The sequence below is a fragment of the Psammomys obesus genome, unplaced genomic scaffold (assembly GCF_907164565.1).
Source record: "Psammomys obesus unplaced genomic scaffold, mPsaObe1.curated_primary_1811, whole genome shotgun sequence".
Classification (NCBI taxonomy): domain Eukaryota; kingdom Metazoa; phylum Chordata; class Mammalia; order Rodentia; family Muridae; genus Psammomys; species Psammomys obesus.
Genome location: NW_026596057.1, coordinates 19,325,265 through 19,341,938, shown reverse-complemented (window position 1 = coordinate 19,341,938; position 16,674 = coordinate 19,325,265). Strand labels below are relative to the sequence as shown.

General features: G+C 39.1%; 1 protein-coding gene across 1 annotated transcript in view; it reads right to left on the bottom strand.

Moving 5' to 3' along the window:
- The window catches only part of Pla2g4a (phospholipase A2 group IVA), a 227,402-nt gene extending 211,429 nt beyond the window's left edge, over window positions 1-15,973 (bottom strand). The window contains exon 1 of the mRNA XM_055624400.1: window positions 15,919-15,973. Within this exon, the coding sequence (XP_055480375.1) occupies window positions 15,919-15,973 (55 nt within the window). The remainder of the gene's footprint in view (window positions 1-15,918) is intronic.
- Window positions 15,974-16,674: the final 701 nt, after the last annotated feature.

The following is a 16,674-nucleotide window of genomic DNA, read 5'->3' as shown; positions in this document are numbered from 1 at the left end:
TCCCTCCTTCTTTTCCTTCCTTCCTGTCAAACAATATAATAGAAGAAACAAATTTTATGGCATAGGTTGTTATATTAGCTTACTCCAGCTTGACTGAGAGACCCTGTCTCAAGAGATAAGGTGCAGAGAAGTAAAGTAGGAATCCTATGTCCTCTTCTGGCCTCTGCATGCACACATATGAGTGCTGGCATCTGCCTACATGTACCATGCATATGGCGTACACACACAGAGACACACACACACTGGAGTCCAGCAAGATGGCTCAGCCAGTAAAAGTACTTTCTGTAAATCCTGACAATTTGAGTTCAATTCTCAAAACTCACACAAAGGTACAAGGAGAGAACTGATTCTGCTTTACAAAAGTTGTCCTCTGACCTCCACATACAGGCTAAGACAGGTGCCCTTCACAACAATAGCACATACCTAAACAGTAAAGGCAAAAACCTATAGTCAACATCATCCTAAATGGAGAGAAACTTAAAGCAATCCCACTGAAACCAGGGACAACACAAGGCTACACACTCTATATCTCTTCAACATACTACTTGAAGTCCTAGCTAGAGCAATAAGACAACTAAAGGAGATCAAGGGGCTACAAATCGGAAAGGAAGATGACAAAGTATCACTATTTGCAGATGATATGATAGTATACCTGAGTGATACCAAAAATTCTACCAGGGAATTCCTTCAGCTCATAAACACCTTCAGAAAAGTGGCTGGATACAAAATCAACTCAAACAAACAAACAAACAAACAAACAAAAAAGTAGCCCTTCCTGTATACAAAAGACAAATAGGATGAAAAAGAAATTAGGGAAACAACACCCTTCACAATAGCCACAAATTACATAAAGTTGATATAACTCAAACCAAGCAAGTTAAAGACTTGTATGAAAAAAGAAAAAAAAAACTTTAAGTCTTTGAAGAAGATATCAGAGGATGGAAAGATTTCCCAGGGTCATGGATCGGTAGGATTAGCATAGCAAAAATGGTCATCCTACCAAAAGCAATCTACAGATTCAATGCAATTACCATCAAAATATCAACACAATTCTTTACAGAAATCAAAAGAAAAATTCTAAACTTAATATGGAAAAGCAAAAACCCCAAAATAACTAAAACAATCCTATATGATAAAATATCTTCTGGAAGTATCTCCATTTCTGATCTCAAGCTATACTATAGAACAACAGTAATAAAAATGGCATAATACTGGCATAGAAACAGATTGGTGGATCAATGGAATCAAGTTGAAGGCACAGAAATAAACCCACACACCTCTCGACACCCGATTTTTGACAAAGAAGCCTTTTCCATACAATGGAAAAAAAGATAGCATTTTCAACAAATGGTGCTGGTCAAACTGGATATCCACAGGTAGAAAAATGCAAATAGACCCATATCTATCATCCTTCACAAAATTAAAGTTCAAGTGTATCAAAGACCTCAACATAAAACCAGACACACCAAATCTGTTAGAAGAAAAAGTGGGGAAGGGCCATGAACGCGTTGGCAGAGAAGACAACTTCCTGAACAGAACACCAACAGCTCAGGCTCTAACATCAACAATCAATAAATGGGATTTATTGATTTTGTAAAGCAAAAGACATGGTCGAGTGAGCTATCCCAGAAGCAGAAAGACACACACGGTATATACTCACTCATATAGTCATATAATATAGGATAAACCTACTAAAATCTGTACACCTAAAGAAACTAATCAAGAGGAAGGACTCTTGCTAAAATGCTCAATTCCTATCCAGAAAGGCAAAGAGGATGGACATCAGAAGAAGGAGAAAGAGACATCAGAGAAGGAGCCTGACACAGAGGACCTCTGAAAGGTTTTTGCCCTGCAGACTATCAATGCAGATGCTGAGACTTATGGCCAACCTTTGGGCAGAGTGCAGGGAATCTTAGGAAAGAAGTGGGAAACAGTAAGATCTGGAGAGCACAGGGGTCTTTCCTGAGACTGATACTCCAACCAAGGACTATGCATGGAGATAACCTAAGACCCCTGCACAGATGTAGCCCATGGTAGTTCAGTATCCAAGTGGGTTCCATTGTAATAGGAACAGGGACTGTCTCTGACATGAACTGATTGGCCTGCTCTTTAATTACCTCTCCATGAGGAGGAAGCAGCATTACTAGGCCACAGAAGAAGACAATGCAGCCACTCCTGATGAGACCTAATTGACTAGGATCAGAAGGAAGGAAAAGAAGACCTCCCCTATCAGTGGACTTGGGGAGGGGCATGCATGCAGAGGGTGGAGGAAGGGAGGGATTGGGATGGGAGGAGAGGGAGGGAATCACAGAGGGGATACAAAGTGAATAAAGTGTAATTAATAACGAATTAAAAAAAAAAAGGACATGGTCAACAGAACAAAATGACAGCCTACAGATCAGAAAATGATTTTCACAAACTCTAAATCTGACAGAGGGCTAATATCCAAAATTTATAAAGAACTCAGTAAGTTAAAACACCAACAAAGTAATTCAATTTTAAAATGAGGTACAGAGCTAAACAAGAATTTTCTACAGAGGAATATCAAATGATAGAGAAACACCTAAAGAAATGCTCAACATCCTTAGTCATCAGGGAAATACATCAAAACAACACTGAGATTTCACCTTACACCCATCAGAATGGCTAAGATCAAAAACTCAAGTGACAACACATGTTGGAGAGGATGTGGAGAAAGGGGAACCCTCCTGCATTGCTGGTGGGAATGTAAACTTGTACAACCATCTTGGAAATCAACCTGACACTTTTTCAAAAAAAAAAAAAAATGGGAAAAGTGCTCAAGGTGCTCTACCATTCAACAAGGACATTTCCTCAACTATGTTTATAGCAGCTTTATTGGTAATAGTCAGAATCTGAAAACAACCTAGATGTCCCTCAACTGAGGAATGGATACAGAAATTGTGGTACATTTATAGAATAGAATACTACTCAGCTATTAAAAACAAGGAAATCATGAAATTTGTAGGCAAATGGACAGAACTAGAAAAGATCATCCTGACTGAGGTAACCCAGAAGCAGGAAGACGTTCATAGTACATACTCACTTATAAGCAGATTTTAGCCTTATAATAAGGATAACTATGCTACAATCCACAAACCTAAAGAAGCTAAATAAATAAATAGATAAATAAATAGATAAATAAATACATAAATAAATAAATAAATAGATAAATAAATAAATAAATAAGTAAGTAAGTAAGTAAATAAATAAATAAATAAATAAATAAATAGATAAATAAATAAATAAATAAATGAAGGAAGGAAGGAAGACCTTAGGGAGGGTGCTTAAATCTCATTTAGTTAGAATGGCAAACAGGATAGACACCAGAAGTGATGGAAGAGAGGGTTCAGGACTAAAGCCTACCACAAATGTCCTTTGAAAGGCTGCACCCAACAGGAGATCGAAGCAAATGCAGACCCACAGCCAAACTTTGGGCAGAGCTCAGGGAGTCTTATGGAAGAGTGGGAGGATAGAAGGACCTGGAGGGTACAGGAGCTCCACAAGGAGACCAACAAAGCCAACAAATTGGAGCCCAGGGGAGCCTACAGAGACTGATACACCAACCAAGGACCATGAATGGAGAGGACCTAGACCCCTTGCTCAGATGTAGACCATAGGCAGCTCAGTCTCCATGTGGGTTTCTGAGTAAGGGGAGCAGGGGTATCTCTGACTTGAACCGGGTTGCCTGTTCTTTCATCACCTCCCCCTGGTGGTGCAACCTTGCCAGAACACAGAGGAAGAGGCACCAGACAGTCCTGATGAGACTTGATAAGCTAGGGTCAGATGGCATGGGAGGAGGTCTGCCCCTTTCAGTGGACAAAGGGAAGGGGGTGGAAGGGGAAGAAGGAGGGAGGGTGGGACTCAGAGGAGATGAGGGAGGGGGCTGCAATTGGGATATAAAATGAATAGATTGTAAAAATAAATAAATAAATAAACAATAGCAAATAAAAACAAAATATAAACTATTGAAAAGATTTAGCTGAATGTATGAGGATTACTTTAGGTTAAAATTTTGGAAATCAGTGCTAGCAGTCTGTCTCCACATAGCTTCAAAATCGAATGTAATAAGTGTGCCTATTAAGTTATTTTTGTAACATTTAATTTAAAAACAATTTTAGCTGTTAGTTTCTGTGCTTCTGAGACATGGGCTCCTATAGCCCAGGCTGCCCTAGTTAAGTAGTTGAGAGTGACCTTGAACTCTTGATCCTCCTGCTTCCTCCAACCCCTAAGGGTTGGGACACCAGACATACGTAAGCACACCAGGCTTCAGAATGATTTCTTCAGTGGAAATATTTGATAAGGAACTTGAAAGTTGGAGGTTGACCTAAAAGTCTATTCTCTAAATAGACTTTTTTTTCCACTTGTTGCTAAAATAAATGACATTCAACACTTCTAAGTGAAAACAGCTGATTTGCACAGCCAGCTTTTACTTAACTGTCAATGGAAGAAGCTAAATTTTAAAGGGTAGCTTGGAGTTCTTGTGGGAACAGCAGCTGCCTCTGACTCTTTGCCTGCCTCAGGGACCCTTTTTCTCCCACTAGATTGCCTCGCCCAACCTTGATATGAGGGTATGTGCCTGGTCTTATTGTTACTCGTTATGCCATTTTTGGTGGATATCCCCAGAGGCCCCGTTGTTCTAAAGAGAAACAGTGAAGGAGTGAATCTGGGGAGAAGGGAGGTGGGGGGAGATTGGGAAGAGAGGAGGGAGAAAGAACTGGGTCAGGATATAGCACTTGGGAGATAAATCAGTTAATCAATTTATCAATTAATCAATCAATCAGGATATAGTATTTGGGAGATAAATCAATTAATCAATCAATGCAGTTTTTGCAAGCCTGCACACAGCACCAAAATGAAATCATGATGAACCACATAAAACAGTAATATTCTGGTCATCCGATGTTTTATCAGGCAATTATCATCTCTGAAGAAGTTTTTTTTTCTAATAATCAGCATCCCAACGACTGATCTCAGAGTAGCTTAGATATCCAGAAGCGCATGAGCTGCCAGCGTCAGTGTCTTTGAACAGCAATTCTGGTTACTTGCCCATGTTGCATGGCTGAGTATTTGTTTAGCTATATGATCCCCAGAGCAAAATGGGTACAAGAGGGAAGAATTATATATTTGAAGAGAAAGAAGAAACTCTGAGGTTTAACTGTGGATCTTGCCATTTGCTACATTGTAACCTTGTTTTTCTTATACTCATATGACTCATTTGCAGCCTAGATGTCCCTGTACTTTAGTATGGCAGTATCTAGAGCCAGTTACCATTCTATGAGGTCAATGGGCCTTCTCTGTGAATGAGTCTTCAGTGGCTGATGGCATGGACCTCAACATGGAATAGGGAATGTCAGAGCACCTGAAGGATGTCCTGTTGTCAGCCATCATTCAGGTACTCCATTGTTCCTCCCTCTCCATCTCCAGGCTAAGCCTCTTACCTGTTGCTGAGTGAATATGCTGGACCTCCAGTTCACAGTGACAGTAGGGTCCCAACACGACAATACGATGAGTACGCAGTCAACAGGAGCTGTGGCACATGAAATGATTAAACCCATCATTATTGTGTGATGGTTGGCTCCATTAGATGCCATGACCCCATGCCTGGAGCAAGTAAACTGGATTCAAGGGCCAAAAGCAGCCTGAAGTATAGGATTACTGAATAAATAATTGTTTCGAATGTGGTTTAAAAAATAAAATTTAATTTATAAAATGATAACAGAAGAGCGGAAATGATTAAGATATATGATATCTGCACAGTAAAACACATTGGTGGCCTGAAAGTTCAGGCCTGAAAGAATGCACCCAGAAGTAGAGGCACACTGTAGACTTAGGTTTCTCTCCACACTTCAAAGCAGTCCTCGGGGGTTATTTATCTTCACAACAACTTTGAACAAGTGAGGAAACTGAGGTGTAACCAGCGTAAGCATTTGTCCAAGGCTATAACATCATGCACTTCCTTGTCCAAGGCTGTAACGTCAGGTGCTTCAGATTAAATGCTTCCTTCTGTAAACCATATGGGTGTAAAGATGGTTCCTTGATAGAAACAGGATCTAAATCTCTTACATGAAACCAAATTGAACAAAACAGATTCAGTGGCACACCCCTATAATCCCAGCACTTGGGAGGCTGGGGCAGAAGAATCAGGAATTCATGCCAGACTGGACTACCCAGATCGATGACATCACTAAATGAAACAACAATAAAAATTAAGGTATGCAACTAAGACACCCTTGGTAAGACAAAGGGAGAGAAAGTATTCCATTTTACATATGAGAATTAGGCATTCTTAGCAACTAAATTTATTTATTTATTTTTACATTTATTATTTATTTGTGTGCATGGCTATAGGTGTGTGTGTGTGTGTGTGTGTGTGTGTGTGTGTGTGTGTGTGTGTGCGCGCCCGTGCACGCGCGCGCGCGCAATTTGTGGGAGTAGGCTTTCAACTTCCCCAAACTAGATTACCAGGTTTGTACAAAGCACCTTCTCCAACTTGCTAGCCCATTTTTAGTGTGAAATAGAACTCATTGCTTGACACCTATTTATAGGCTGGTATATTTATTTTTATTCTTTTACATGTGTTAACGTAGTGGGCTAATGAACAATTGTTATGCCATCTCATAAAAGTATTCCTAAGAATAAGTGCTAAAATGATCTTGAGTAAAACTGGTCTCTGAACCAGCCCTAAATTCCTATATGAAGTGATTCTGAGCTAAGGGTTGACTGCCTGACCACTTAACTTTACCTCTCCACTTCTGTAAATGAGGCTTGCTTGTTGCTGATAGCCAGAGCTGCCTTTCTGTAAGCATTATAAGTGCATTTTCTCCCCCTAAAATCTCCAGCTGGGGTCGAAGCTGCTTCCCACTAATTTTTCAGGACAGTTTACCCAGTGGCTAATGAAGGCTCCATTCTGCTTATTTGGGTTTCTTGGGAGTTTTTCTTTTCCCTCATAACATTATTTAATTGCTTGCCCCCTAGTTTAATTTGTCTTTCAATTATGCTTATTGTGCACTGAAAACTGTATAAGCGTTTAACATTTCCCCTCCATCCCAAACCGCAAAACATGAGACTCTGTCCTCTTCTATCTCTTGCAAAACTCCAGGACCCTTAAAATGGACATATATTTAGACAATTGTTTATGTTGAGACAGGTTGCTTTAATGAGGGTTTCCTCTAACCGAGACTCACCTTGAACTTGCTTCCTAACAGACGATGACCTTGAACCCCTGATCTTCTTGCCTCCAACTTTCTAGGGCTGGAATTATAGATCTATGCCACCATGCCCCATGAAACAGATTATATGTATAACTCTTAGGATTCCTTAAACAAAAGATTTATAGAGACAAATTCCAAGGGAAATAGTTCAGGACTCCATTTGAAGAATACTGTCAAGGATTTTGAACATTCCATTTCTTATATTCCTCAGCACAAGATGGCTGCCAGAGTTCCAGCCACACAAGATAACTCCAACAACTTCTGCCAAAACCACCAGAGACAGTTAGATAAAAAGACACTTAACAGTATTGATGCTTTGGGTTTGGAAATTCTATATGATAAAATGAATACACTTTATTTTTAATGTTGATTTCGCAGGAAATAGACCACATTTATTCAACAAATATTTAGTGTGACCCAAGTACCAGGCACCTGGAACACGACACTGAGCAAAACAAGCTAAAAGCCTGTCTTCACAGAATTTACATCTTTCATAGGGGAGAGAGGTAGGAAACCTACATAACAGGAAACAAACAAGCGTGCACGGGGAAAATACAACTAAATGTGACACATTCCACACTGGTCAATACTGAGAGTGTTGGGAAAATAGTTTTGAGGGTTTTTTTTTTTTTTTTTTTTTTTTTTTGCCGGTGGGGGGGGAGAGGTGAAAAGGTTCAGCTGAGTTTTTCGCATGGTCGTATGAAAGGATCCAGGGGAAGAGTAGACACGTGGCTTTTAAGATTCATATGAGAGGATAGAAGAGAGACTGTGAAGTGTCCCTGAATGCAGGAAAGGGATGCAACCTGTGAGACAGGAGGGCTGAGTCAAGCAAAAGGCAGAAGGTGGCTTTACTGGAAAGTTCTTTGCGGGTGAGAGAAGAGGACACAGAGGAGCAAATTCCTCAACTGTTTGCCCTTAGGCTAGAGTGAAGAGGAAATGGACTTCCCATCTGTGCGCAAAGCATACGCATCTGACACTATTTAAAACTACTGCATTCAACCCTGAAGATTTCCCCCAGTGATTGTGAAAAGTCAGTGAACAAACACGCGATGCCTTTAGCAAAGGTTGTTTCCTTACAGCCATACAGATGCAGATGGGATACATAATAAAGAACAGCCAAACTCAAAAGCCATTAGTTATAGGTTGAAGTAAATCTTAAAAAGCTTATTTGGGGTCCAGAAAGAAAGCGTGCCTATGTAGTCTCAAAACCTACACACCCACAGCCTCCTAGCAACAGCCTCCATTTGACTACTAGTAGTGTTGCAGTAAATGAACACACATATTAGGACTCAAATCCTTAGTGCACAGTAGGGTTTATTCTTCTACAGTTGAAGATACCATTTGTTAAATGTGTGATGACAGCTCCCTACCTGCTTGTTGAAACCCTAGAGTACACGGCCTCTTCAGAAGTTTGAAGAAGAGGAAGAAGAAGAGGAAGAGGAAGAAGAAGAGGAAGAAGAGGAAGAAGAAGAGGAAGAAGAAGAGGAAGAAGAGGAAGAAGAAGAAGAAGAAGAAGAAGAAGAAGAAGAAGAAGAAGAAGAAGTCCACCAAGACTGAATGCAGATTAGAACATCCCAGTTGTGCAGTTAGAGTCTTGCAGGCTATCTGGACTACCTTAAATGTCCATGCCTGTGGGCAACAGCCTGACATTCTTTTGGCTATCATGTAAAGCCTGTTCAAATGTGTTCTTAACAGATCCCTAGCTTCCACCAATACAAAAATATCATTAGAATATTAATGATATTAATGATACTAGAAATATCATTACGTAACATCTAAAACCTATTATTGGTTTTTCCTGCCTTGCCTTAAGCCTTTGGTCCTTTGGACCTTTTTGCCTTAAGCCTTTGGGCCCTCAGAATTAGGTAAGAGCTTTGGATTATGACATTCTTTGTTCTGGAAGTAACTGTTTTATGTATCTGCCTCCATAGAAAAGGCTATTCAAAGGTAACCTGATTCACTGTTCACCTAGGAATGGATGACTCATATTGGGCTCAGAAAAAAACTATCCCCTTTTCCATTTAAGGTAAGGGATACTTAACATCCACATTCACATCACAATTAATATGCATTCAGAGTCTTCATTATCTTTTCATGGATGAGATCTCACTTCCTGTTAGGTCTGAATAACAGCCCCAGTATCACACTCTATCAGTTCTACTTCAAAGGATGTCTTAGTTGATTCCATGTCTGGGAAATGAAAAATAAAGCTGTAAATACCTGGACACAAGTTTTGGGTTGATGTTCTCTTCTTTTGGTAAATACCTAGTAAATGGCTGTCAGGTCATTGTAAAGGTCTGTTTACTTTTGTGGAAAGAAAAAGCATCAGCTCCACATCTCTTCCACATGCTGAACCATATTTCATTCACACCAGCAATGAATGAGGGCTCCCTTTGCTCTGCAGTCTTACCAGCATTTGCTGTTGTATCTACACTGGGTGTGGGGCATTGTTATAAATGCCATGTTTCATTTAATTGCTTATATTTTGTGTTTAGGAGATTTATTTTTATCTTTTATGTTTTGTTTATTTATTTCTTTCAAAACAGGTCTCTCTAGAGTTCAGGCTGGCCCTGAGATCACTATGATGCCAAAGCTGGTCTGAAATTCACAGTACTTTTCTAGCCTCAGCCTCCCAAGCCCTATGATTATAGATGTGACTCACTACACAAGTTGTGTATGTGCAAGAAAATTATATATATATATATATATATATATATATATATATATATATATATATTGTACAGGTGTCTGTTCAGGTCTTTGTTCACTCAGTAATTGGGCCATTTGACTTTTAAGAGGTTTTGACATTTTTTGATAATATCTGATGATTTCTGCAAATATTTTCTTCCTGTCTGTTTGTCTTCACATTTTCCTAACATCTTTTGCAAAGCTATAGTTTTTAATTGCACTGAAGTCTAGATTATTGTATTTCTTTAATGGATCAAACTCTCTACATGGCATTAAAAAATTCTCATTATACTTGTGACCATTACTTTTGGCTGTCAACTTGACTATATTGGAATTAACTAAAACCAAGCACCTGGGAAATGTTTTTTTGTTTTTGTTTTTTTTGTTTTTTTGTTTTTTGTTTTTTGTAATTCATGGGAATTAATTAAAAGTAGAAACACATACTTTTAATCTGGATCCTTTAAGGTGGGAAGATCTACCTTCAGGCTGGGCCATACCTTCTGGTGGCAGCCTATATAAAAAGCATAGAAGAAAGAAGATCTCTCCCTCTTTTCTAGTTGCCCATGTTCTTGTTATAACTGGCAAGTTCATTCCTTCACTGGTATTTGTTGTATTAGTTTATTAATATTTACTATTGATATATCTTTTAGTAAAGCTGCGGTTAATCCTAAACAACTGTACAACCAAATCAGCACACGGAGACTAGGATTTATTTAGTTAACCTAAAACACAATGCTGGGCAATAGTTTCTCCATCCTAAACCTCCAAGCCCATATAGTTTCCTACCATTCAGATTAACCCATTATGCTTGCTTTTAGTGATATCTGAGGTCCAGTTCATTTCTCCACGTCGTTCCAGCCTCTGCTCCCCAAGCTTCTGCTCCTCTTTTCCCTCCTACTTCTTCCTCTCCTCCTGCTTCCTTCCTCTCCTCCCACTATGAACCAGGATGCCCCATCCCATCCTCTCCATTGCTCAACATTGTGGTTGGTTGTTTTAATCGACAATTTATAGAACAAATGGTGGCTGGTTAAACAAACTTGAGACAGGTAATACTTATTGCAATATCCAGATTGGAACCAGATAGTGGGGGAGAGAAATCAGCATTTGAATGAACAAGGTTAAGCTGTATACATTCCATAAGAACATTATACCAACAGGCATTAGAGCCTATTTCTTTAGGATTCCTGTGTATGCTAAAGCACAGCTGAGACATCTGGTCTTCTAGATTGAAAAAGTGCTGGATTATTTTTTGTTTGTTTGTTTTCAAGACGGGGTTTCCTTGTGTAGCCTTCACAGTCCTGGACTCACTTTGTAGACCAGGCTGGCCTCGAACTCTGCCTCCTCAAGTGCTGAGATTACAAGAATGTGTCACTGCTGTATTCTTGGACCTTCCATCGGCCAGCAGAGATTCATGACCTAGCAGGATCACAGTCTGTAAGACATTCTAATAAATCCCCTTTCTAAGTAGTTACATGGATGGATGGATGGATGGATGGATGGATGGATGGATGGATGGATGTGCATAGGCTAAAGGTTTCTAAGTGTGCCCTGAAAGAAAATCTTCTCTCTAGCAGCCACAGAGCTTGTCAAGTTTTAGGAAAGCAAACTGAAGCCCTCATTATAAGGTTGATTGGTTTACAAAGAAAATTTAAGTCCTAGCTTCAGAGGGTGTCGACAAGACAGCTAAAGTAAGGGCCTTAATTGGTAAAGAATGGGATCCTGTAACTGGGATGATGCTGTGTGGGAGGACCATATTGATGCTGAGAACTTTGAACCCTTAGATTCTCAAGGCTTTATCTCATGTGAAGTAGTCTCTCCACCCTCAGCAGATGATGTACTCTCAACCCCAACCCCAGAAATATTGCCTTTTACACCATTGACTGAGGAAATTAAATCTTCATTGTCTGTTAAAACAATGTGACTTTCCCTAAAGGAGATACCAGCCAATACAATACTGTCATCCACCAGGGCCCAACAATAGTTGCCTCTAGACTTATAACCAGACTCAAGGCTAAGCAGGCTTCTAGAGAGAAGGTAGAAAGTACAGTCCATGAGAAGGTGTGCTATAACCACTAAAGAGCATAATGAGTTTGCTAATTCATCCAAACAGAAGTCTGGAGAATATGTATGGGAATGGATTTTAAGGTGTGGGATACAGTGGACAGAACATAAAACTGGATCAGGATGAGTTTATTGATAAAGGCCTGCAGAGTGGAGATTCTAGGTTTAATATGGACACTCACATGTTTTGGTTTTTTTTTTTAAAGCTGTCAAATGTTTGTTTCAATAATTCGATAAAGCATTTGTTAAGGGCCTAAAGAAAAGGAGTTGGCTTAGTGTTGATGAAGGAATTTTAAGGCTCAGGGAAATTGCAATGCTAGAGTTGGGTACAGAAAATGTGCTCTCCACTAATCCTATAAGACACAAACTGAGGGGAGGGGCACCAGCACATGTGAAGAGCTTTGCTGTAGCCCTTTATTTTGTGCCCGGCTTGGGGATAGAGATGTCGCAGCTTAGTTGTATGCATTAACTGCCGTGGGCTTAATTGGGTCCTGAGGTGGCAGGGGCCAGGTGGAGGCACTGAATCACCAAAGACAAAGTGATCAGAATTATCATAATGGGCGGCATAAACAAAGCAATGTCCATAACGGCATGACCTAAGATGATCAGCATAGGCAAAGTATTTCTATGGCATCATCACTTGTAGAGAGCACTGGTACTATATAGTTTGGCATATTATATTTAAGAGTTTAATCAAAATTTTGGCTGTGTATGTTCATTTACTACACCACCATTTGTTTAAGATTATATTTATGGTCTAGCAAGATTGCCACGTGGGTGAACGTTCTGGGTTCATAAGCCTGGAATTCTGAGTTGAATTCCCAGAACCCACATAGAAGGAGAAGGAAAGAACAGACTTGACAGTGCCTTCCTCAGACCTTCACACTCGCTATCGATGGTACACTCACCCACACATACACACATCATGAATCACATACACACACACACACACACACTCACACTCACACTCACACCACCATCATCAATTAAATATTAAGTGATTATTCTCATTTCACTGTATTTGCATTGCCCTTTTGTTAAAAATAAGTTTAATCTACCAACTCCTTCTGAGCTTTTGTAATGATCTTCTTATCTACTCTTTTTACCAATACAAACGATCTTGATTATAGCTTTAGTGCACGTCTTGAGCAGGATACTATGAGCCCTCCAACTTTGTTCTAGACCTTCAGCTTTGAACTATCTTCTGTCTAATTGATATAAAATCTACAATGTAATTTGCTTAGAATTTGACTGGGATTATCTTATATCAAATAGCCAACTGGTAACTTCCTGGGAAAGGGAGAGCTAGTCTTTCCCAAGGATGAGCCCTTTGCTGTTTATTTAGTACAAAGTGCTCAGCCCTGAAATATACACACAAACAATGAAAACAAATTCAGCAATATGTATTTATATAACTATGCATACGTATATATGTATTGATAATAATCATAAAAAAGAGGTTATCAATGTGAGAGTTGGGGGCCACAGGAGGGATTGAAGGTAGGGTACCTGGGAAGGGCTAGAGAAGGGAAAGAAAAGGAAGTAAGTAATGCAATTCTGTGTAATTTAAAGTATATTAAAGATTAAAATGTGAATTTTTTTTAAAGTTCAAGTTAGGAAGAATAGACATCTTGACAAGAATGAGTTTTCCAATCTACTTTCACGAAGATTTGGCTGGTGGTTATTACGGACTTCCCATAGAAAAGAGCAAATAATCTGTTAAGATGGCATTATTTCTTTTTCTCTTATCCCATTACCAAGAGAAAAAAAAAACCTCATAACCTCATACACACTTTTTATTTCATTTTTGAGAAAAGATATCATGTTGAGCAGGCAGTCTTTGAACTTGTGACCTGAGGATCTCTGAACCCCTGGTTGTCCTGTCTCTACTAAGTGCTTTGCTATGCAGCCTCACACCAGGCAGATATGCAGTTTAAAAGCAGCAACAGGGGAGTGAGGTGAGAGGAGAGGTGGCTCAGTGATTACTAAAGCTTTTTGTTCAATTTTGAAGAAAGGAGTTCAGGTTACAGCATTCAGGAAACAAGCTGGGCATCATGACACCTCCTTCCAGGCTCTGGGAATACATAGGCACAAAAACCTACATTCACACACTTGCACATACACATACCTACGCACACACACACACAATCTTTAAAAAGCATCAGCAAGCAGAACAAATTTGTCTTGTTTTTCATGTTCCTGAGAAATTTTCTAGTTCCTCACCAGTTGTGATGTTAACTGCAAATCTGGAGTACGTCTTGACAGGTTTAAGAAGTTTATCTGCTATTTCCAGTTACTGGAAGTATGACCATCATTTTTCCTTAAGGCTGTCTGTATGAATTTGGGATGGTGAAGCATCTTTGCATATTAGAGATAAATTCCACGTGGTTATGACATGTAATTAATTATATTTGCTCACTGCTTGACTTTATTTTTTTAATGTTTGTGTTTAAAACTTTGTTTAACTTATATAGAGGTTTTGCCTGAATTTGGGTTTTGCCTGTGTTTTGTCTGTGCACCATGTGTGTGTCTAGTATCCTGAGAAGTCAGAAGAGGATGTTGAATCCCCTGGAGCTGGAATTACAGAAGATTGTAAGAAGTCTTACTGGGAATCAAACCCGGGTCATCTGGAAGAACAGTCAGTGATCTGAACCATCTTTTAAGTCATCTTCCTAGCCCATGCATTGAATAACCTTGCTTGGATATTCATAGCAAACATTATGTTTTCGTTTTCTTTGTAAGGTCTTTGTTGATTTTAGTGTGAGCATCATCCTGTCTTCATAGACCTAGTTAGCAGGTAACACCTCTGTTGTTGTAAAAACAAAATCCCAAATGTTCTATTTTACCAATAAAGACTCATGAGCCAGATGTAGGAGTGAAAGGCCACTAGCTCAGAGAGGCAGAGAAAGATCCCACCTGACCTTCTTACTCAGTTGATGATCCAAAAGAAAAAAAGCCCTTCCTACTGAGCCCATGTCCCAGAAGGGAAAAGTCCTTTTATTCAGCTCAAATTCCAGAAGGAAAAAGCCCCTTCTCTTTTTCCATGCTGTCTTAAATACCCTTCAACTCAATGTCCTTCCTTTCTACTTCCTGTGTGTCTCTCTATCCAACTTCTGGACTTCTTTTCACTCTCTACAGTTCCCTGACACACACAGATTCACTTCCTGTCCATCTGGTTGCTTGCTCTGCCTCTTAACCTAAGGCTAACTTTAATCCTCTCTACAGAAAGCTCTTGAATTAAAAGTGTGTTCTAGGGCTGAGCCACACCACAAGAACTTGTTTATATTAAACAGAAAGCTCTGGGATGAAAGACTGAGCCATACCATAATTAGAAACAAGTTTTTACAGTTTACAATCTCAGGGTTCACAATGGGATCAAATATCTTGCAACATTTCCCCCCTTTGTCTAAATAAAATAGTTTTTTAGCATCAGTAAATTATATGCTCTCTGATAAGAAACATTCACAATGTTCAGTCCATATATATTTAGCAATCTTGAAGAAAGTACTCTACTATCTATCTATATCTATCTATCTATCTATCTATCTATCTATCTATCTATCTATCTACTATCTATCACCTATCTTGATGAATCCAAAGTTCTGTACCTAAATCTCTTTCTATCATAAGTTGCCTTTATTAACCTAGAAACATCCTTAGAACACTTTCTTCAATTTTAAACAACTTAAGCTTAACTGCAAGAGCATATCTATCTCATCTTCAACCCCATCAGAGACCTGAGAAGGATAAATACTATCTTCATATATAGGAAGTGCAGAGCAAGCAGCTTCCAAAACTATAGAAATGACAGAGACAGCTGGCCACCCAGAGAGTCACCCAAGGTTCCTCTATAATGTCCGAGCATCCATCTCTTCAGCCTACTGGCCCAGAATATCTGACAGATTTTTCTGTGAATCAGGAATTATGAAGAACTTGCCTATATTGTCCTTGCAAAGCTTGGCAGTTGACTTTTCTGTGTCCAGTTTGTCCATTTTGGACAAACTGTCTGCAGTTGAATCAAGCTAGACAAGCATTTTCTAGCCCAGTGGCTAGCTTGTCATATATGAAGCAAACTCCATATGGAGGTGCTTTGATGCTCTTTGAAGCAAAATAGGGGTACTACCAGGAGCAAACCTGCCCCATTGTCACAAAAGCCTTAAATTAATAAAATATCTTTAAATACCATATTCTGTAGATCTTTGAGGTTTTGAAGACCATCTTTGTATCTATATTATATTTGAATTGTTTGTTTATAACTATTTATTATATGTTTAATATAAGAGACATATTTTTGTAATTAACTAAAATAGTATTCAACATGACCAAGAATTTGATTGACTGACTATTAACTTGTAGTTCTTAATTATCCCAAACAGTTTGTGATAATCGCTTTTAAAAAGACTAAAACACATTGCAGTTTTAAAGCTAGGGTCAGATAGAAGAGGAGGAGGACCTCCCCTACAGAGAACTAGGGAAAGGGCAGAGGGGAAGAAGAGGAAGGGTGGGTGAGACTGGAGGAGATGAGGGCGGGGCAACTGCAGGGATACAAAATGAATACATTGTAATAAATAAAGATATAAATAAAATTACATTAAAAATAAAAAAGAATTACATTTGTACAATACCTTAAAAAGAGTTAATACATGGTATGTTGTAACCAAAATATAACCTTAATTTGATATCAGTATACAAA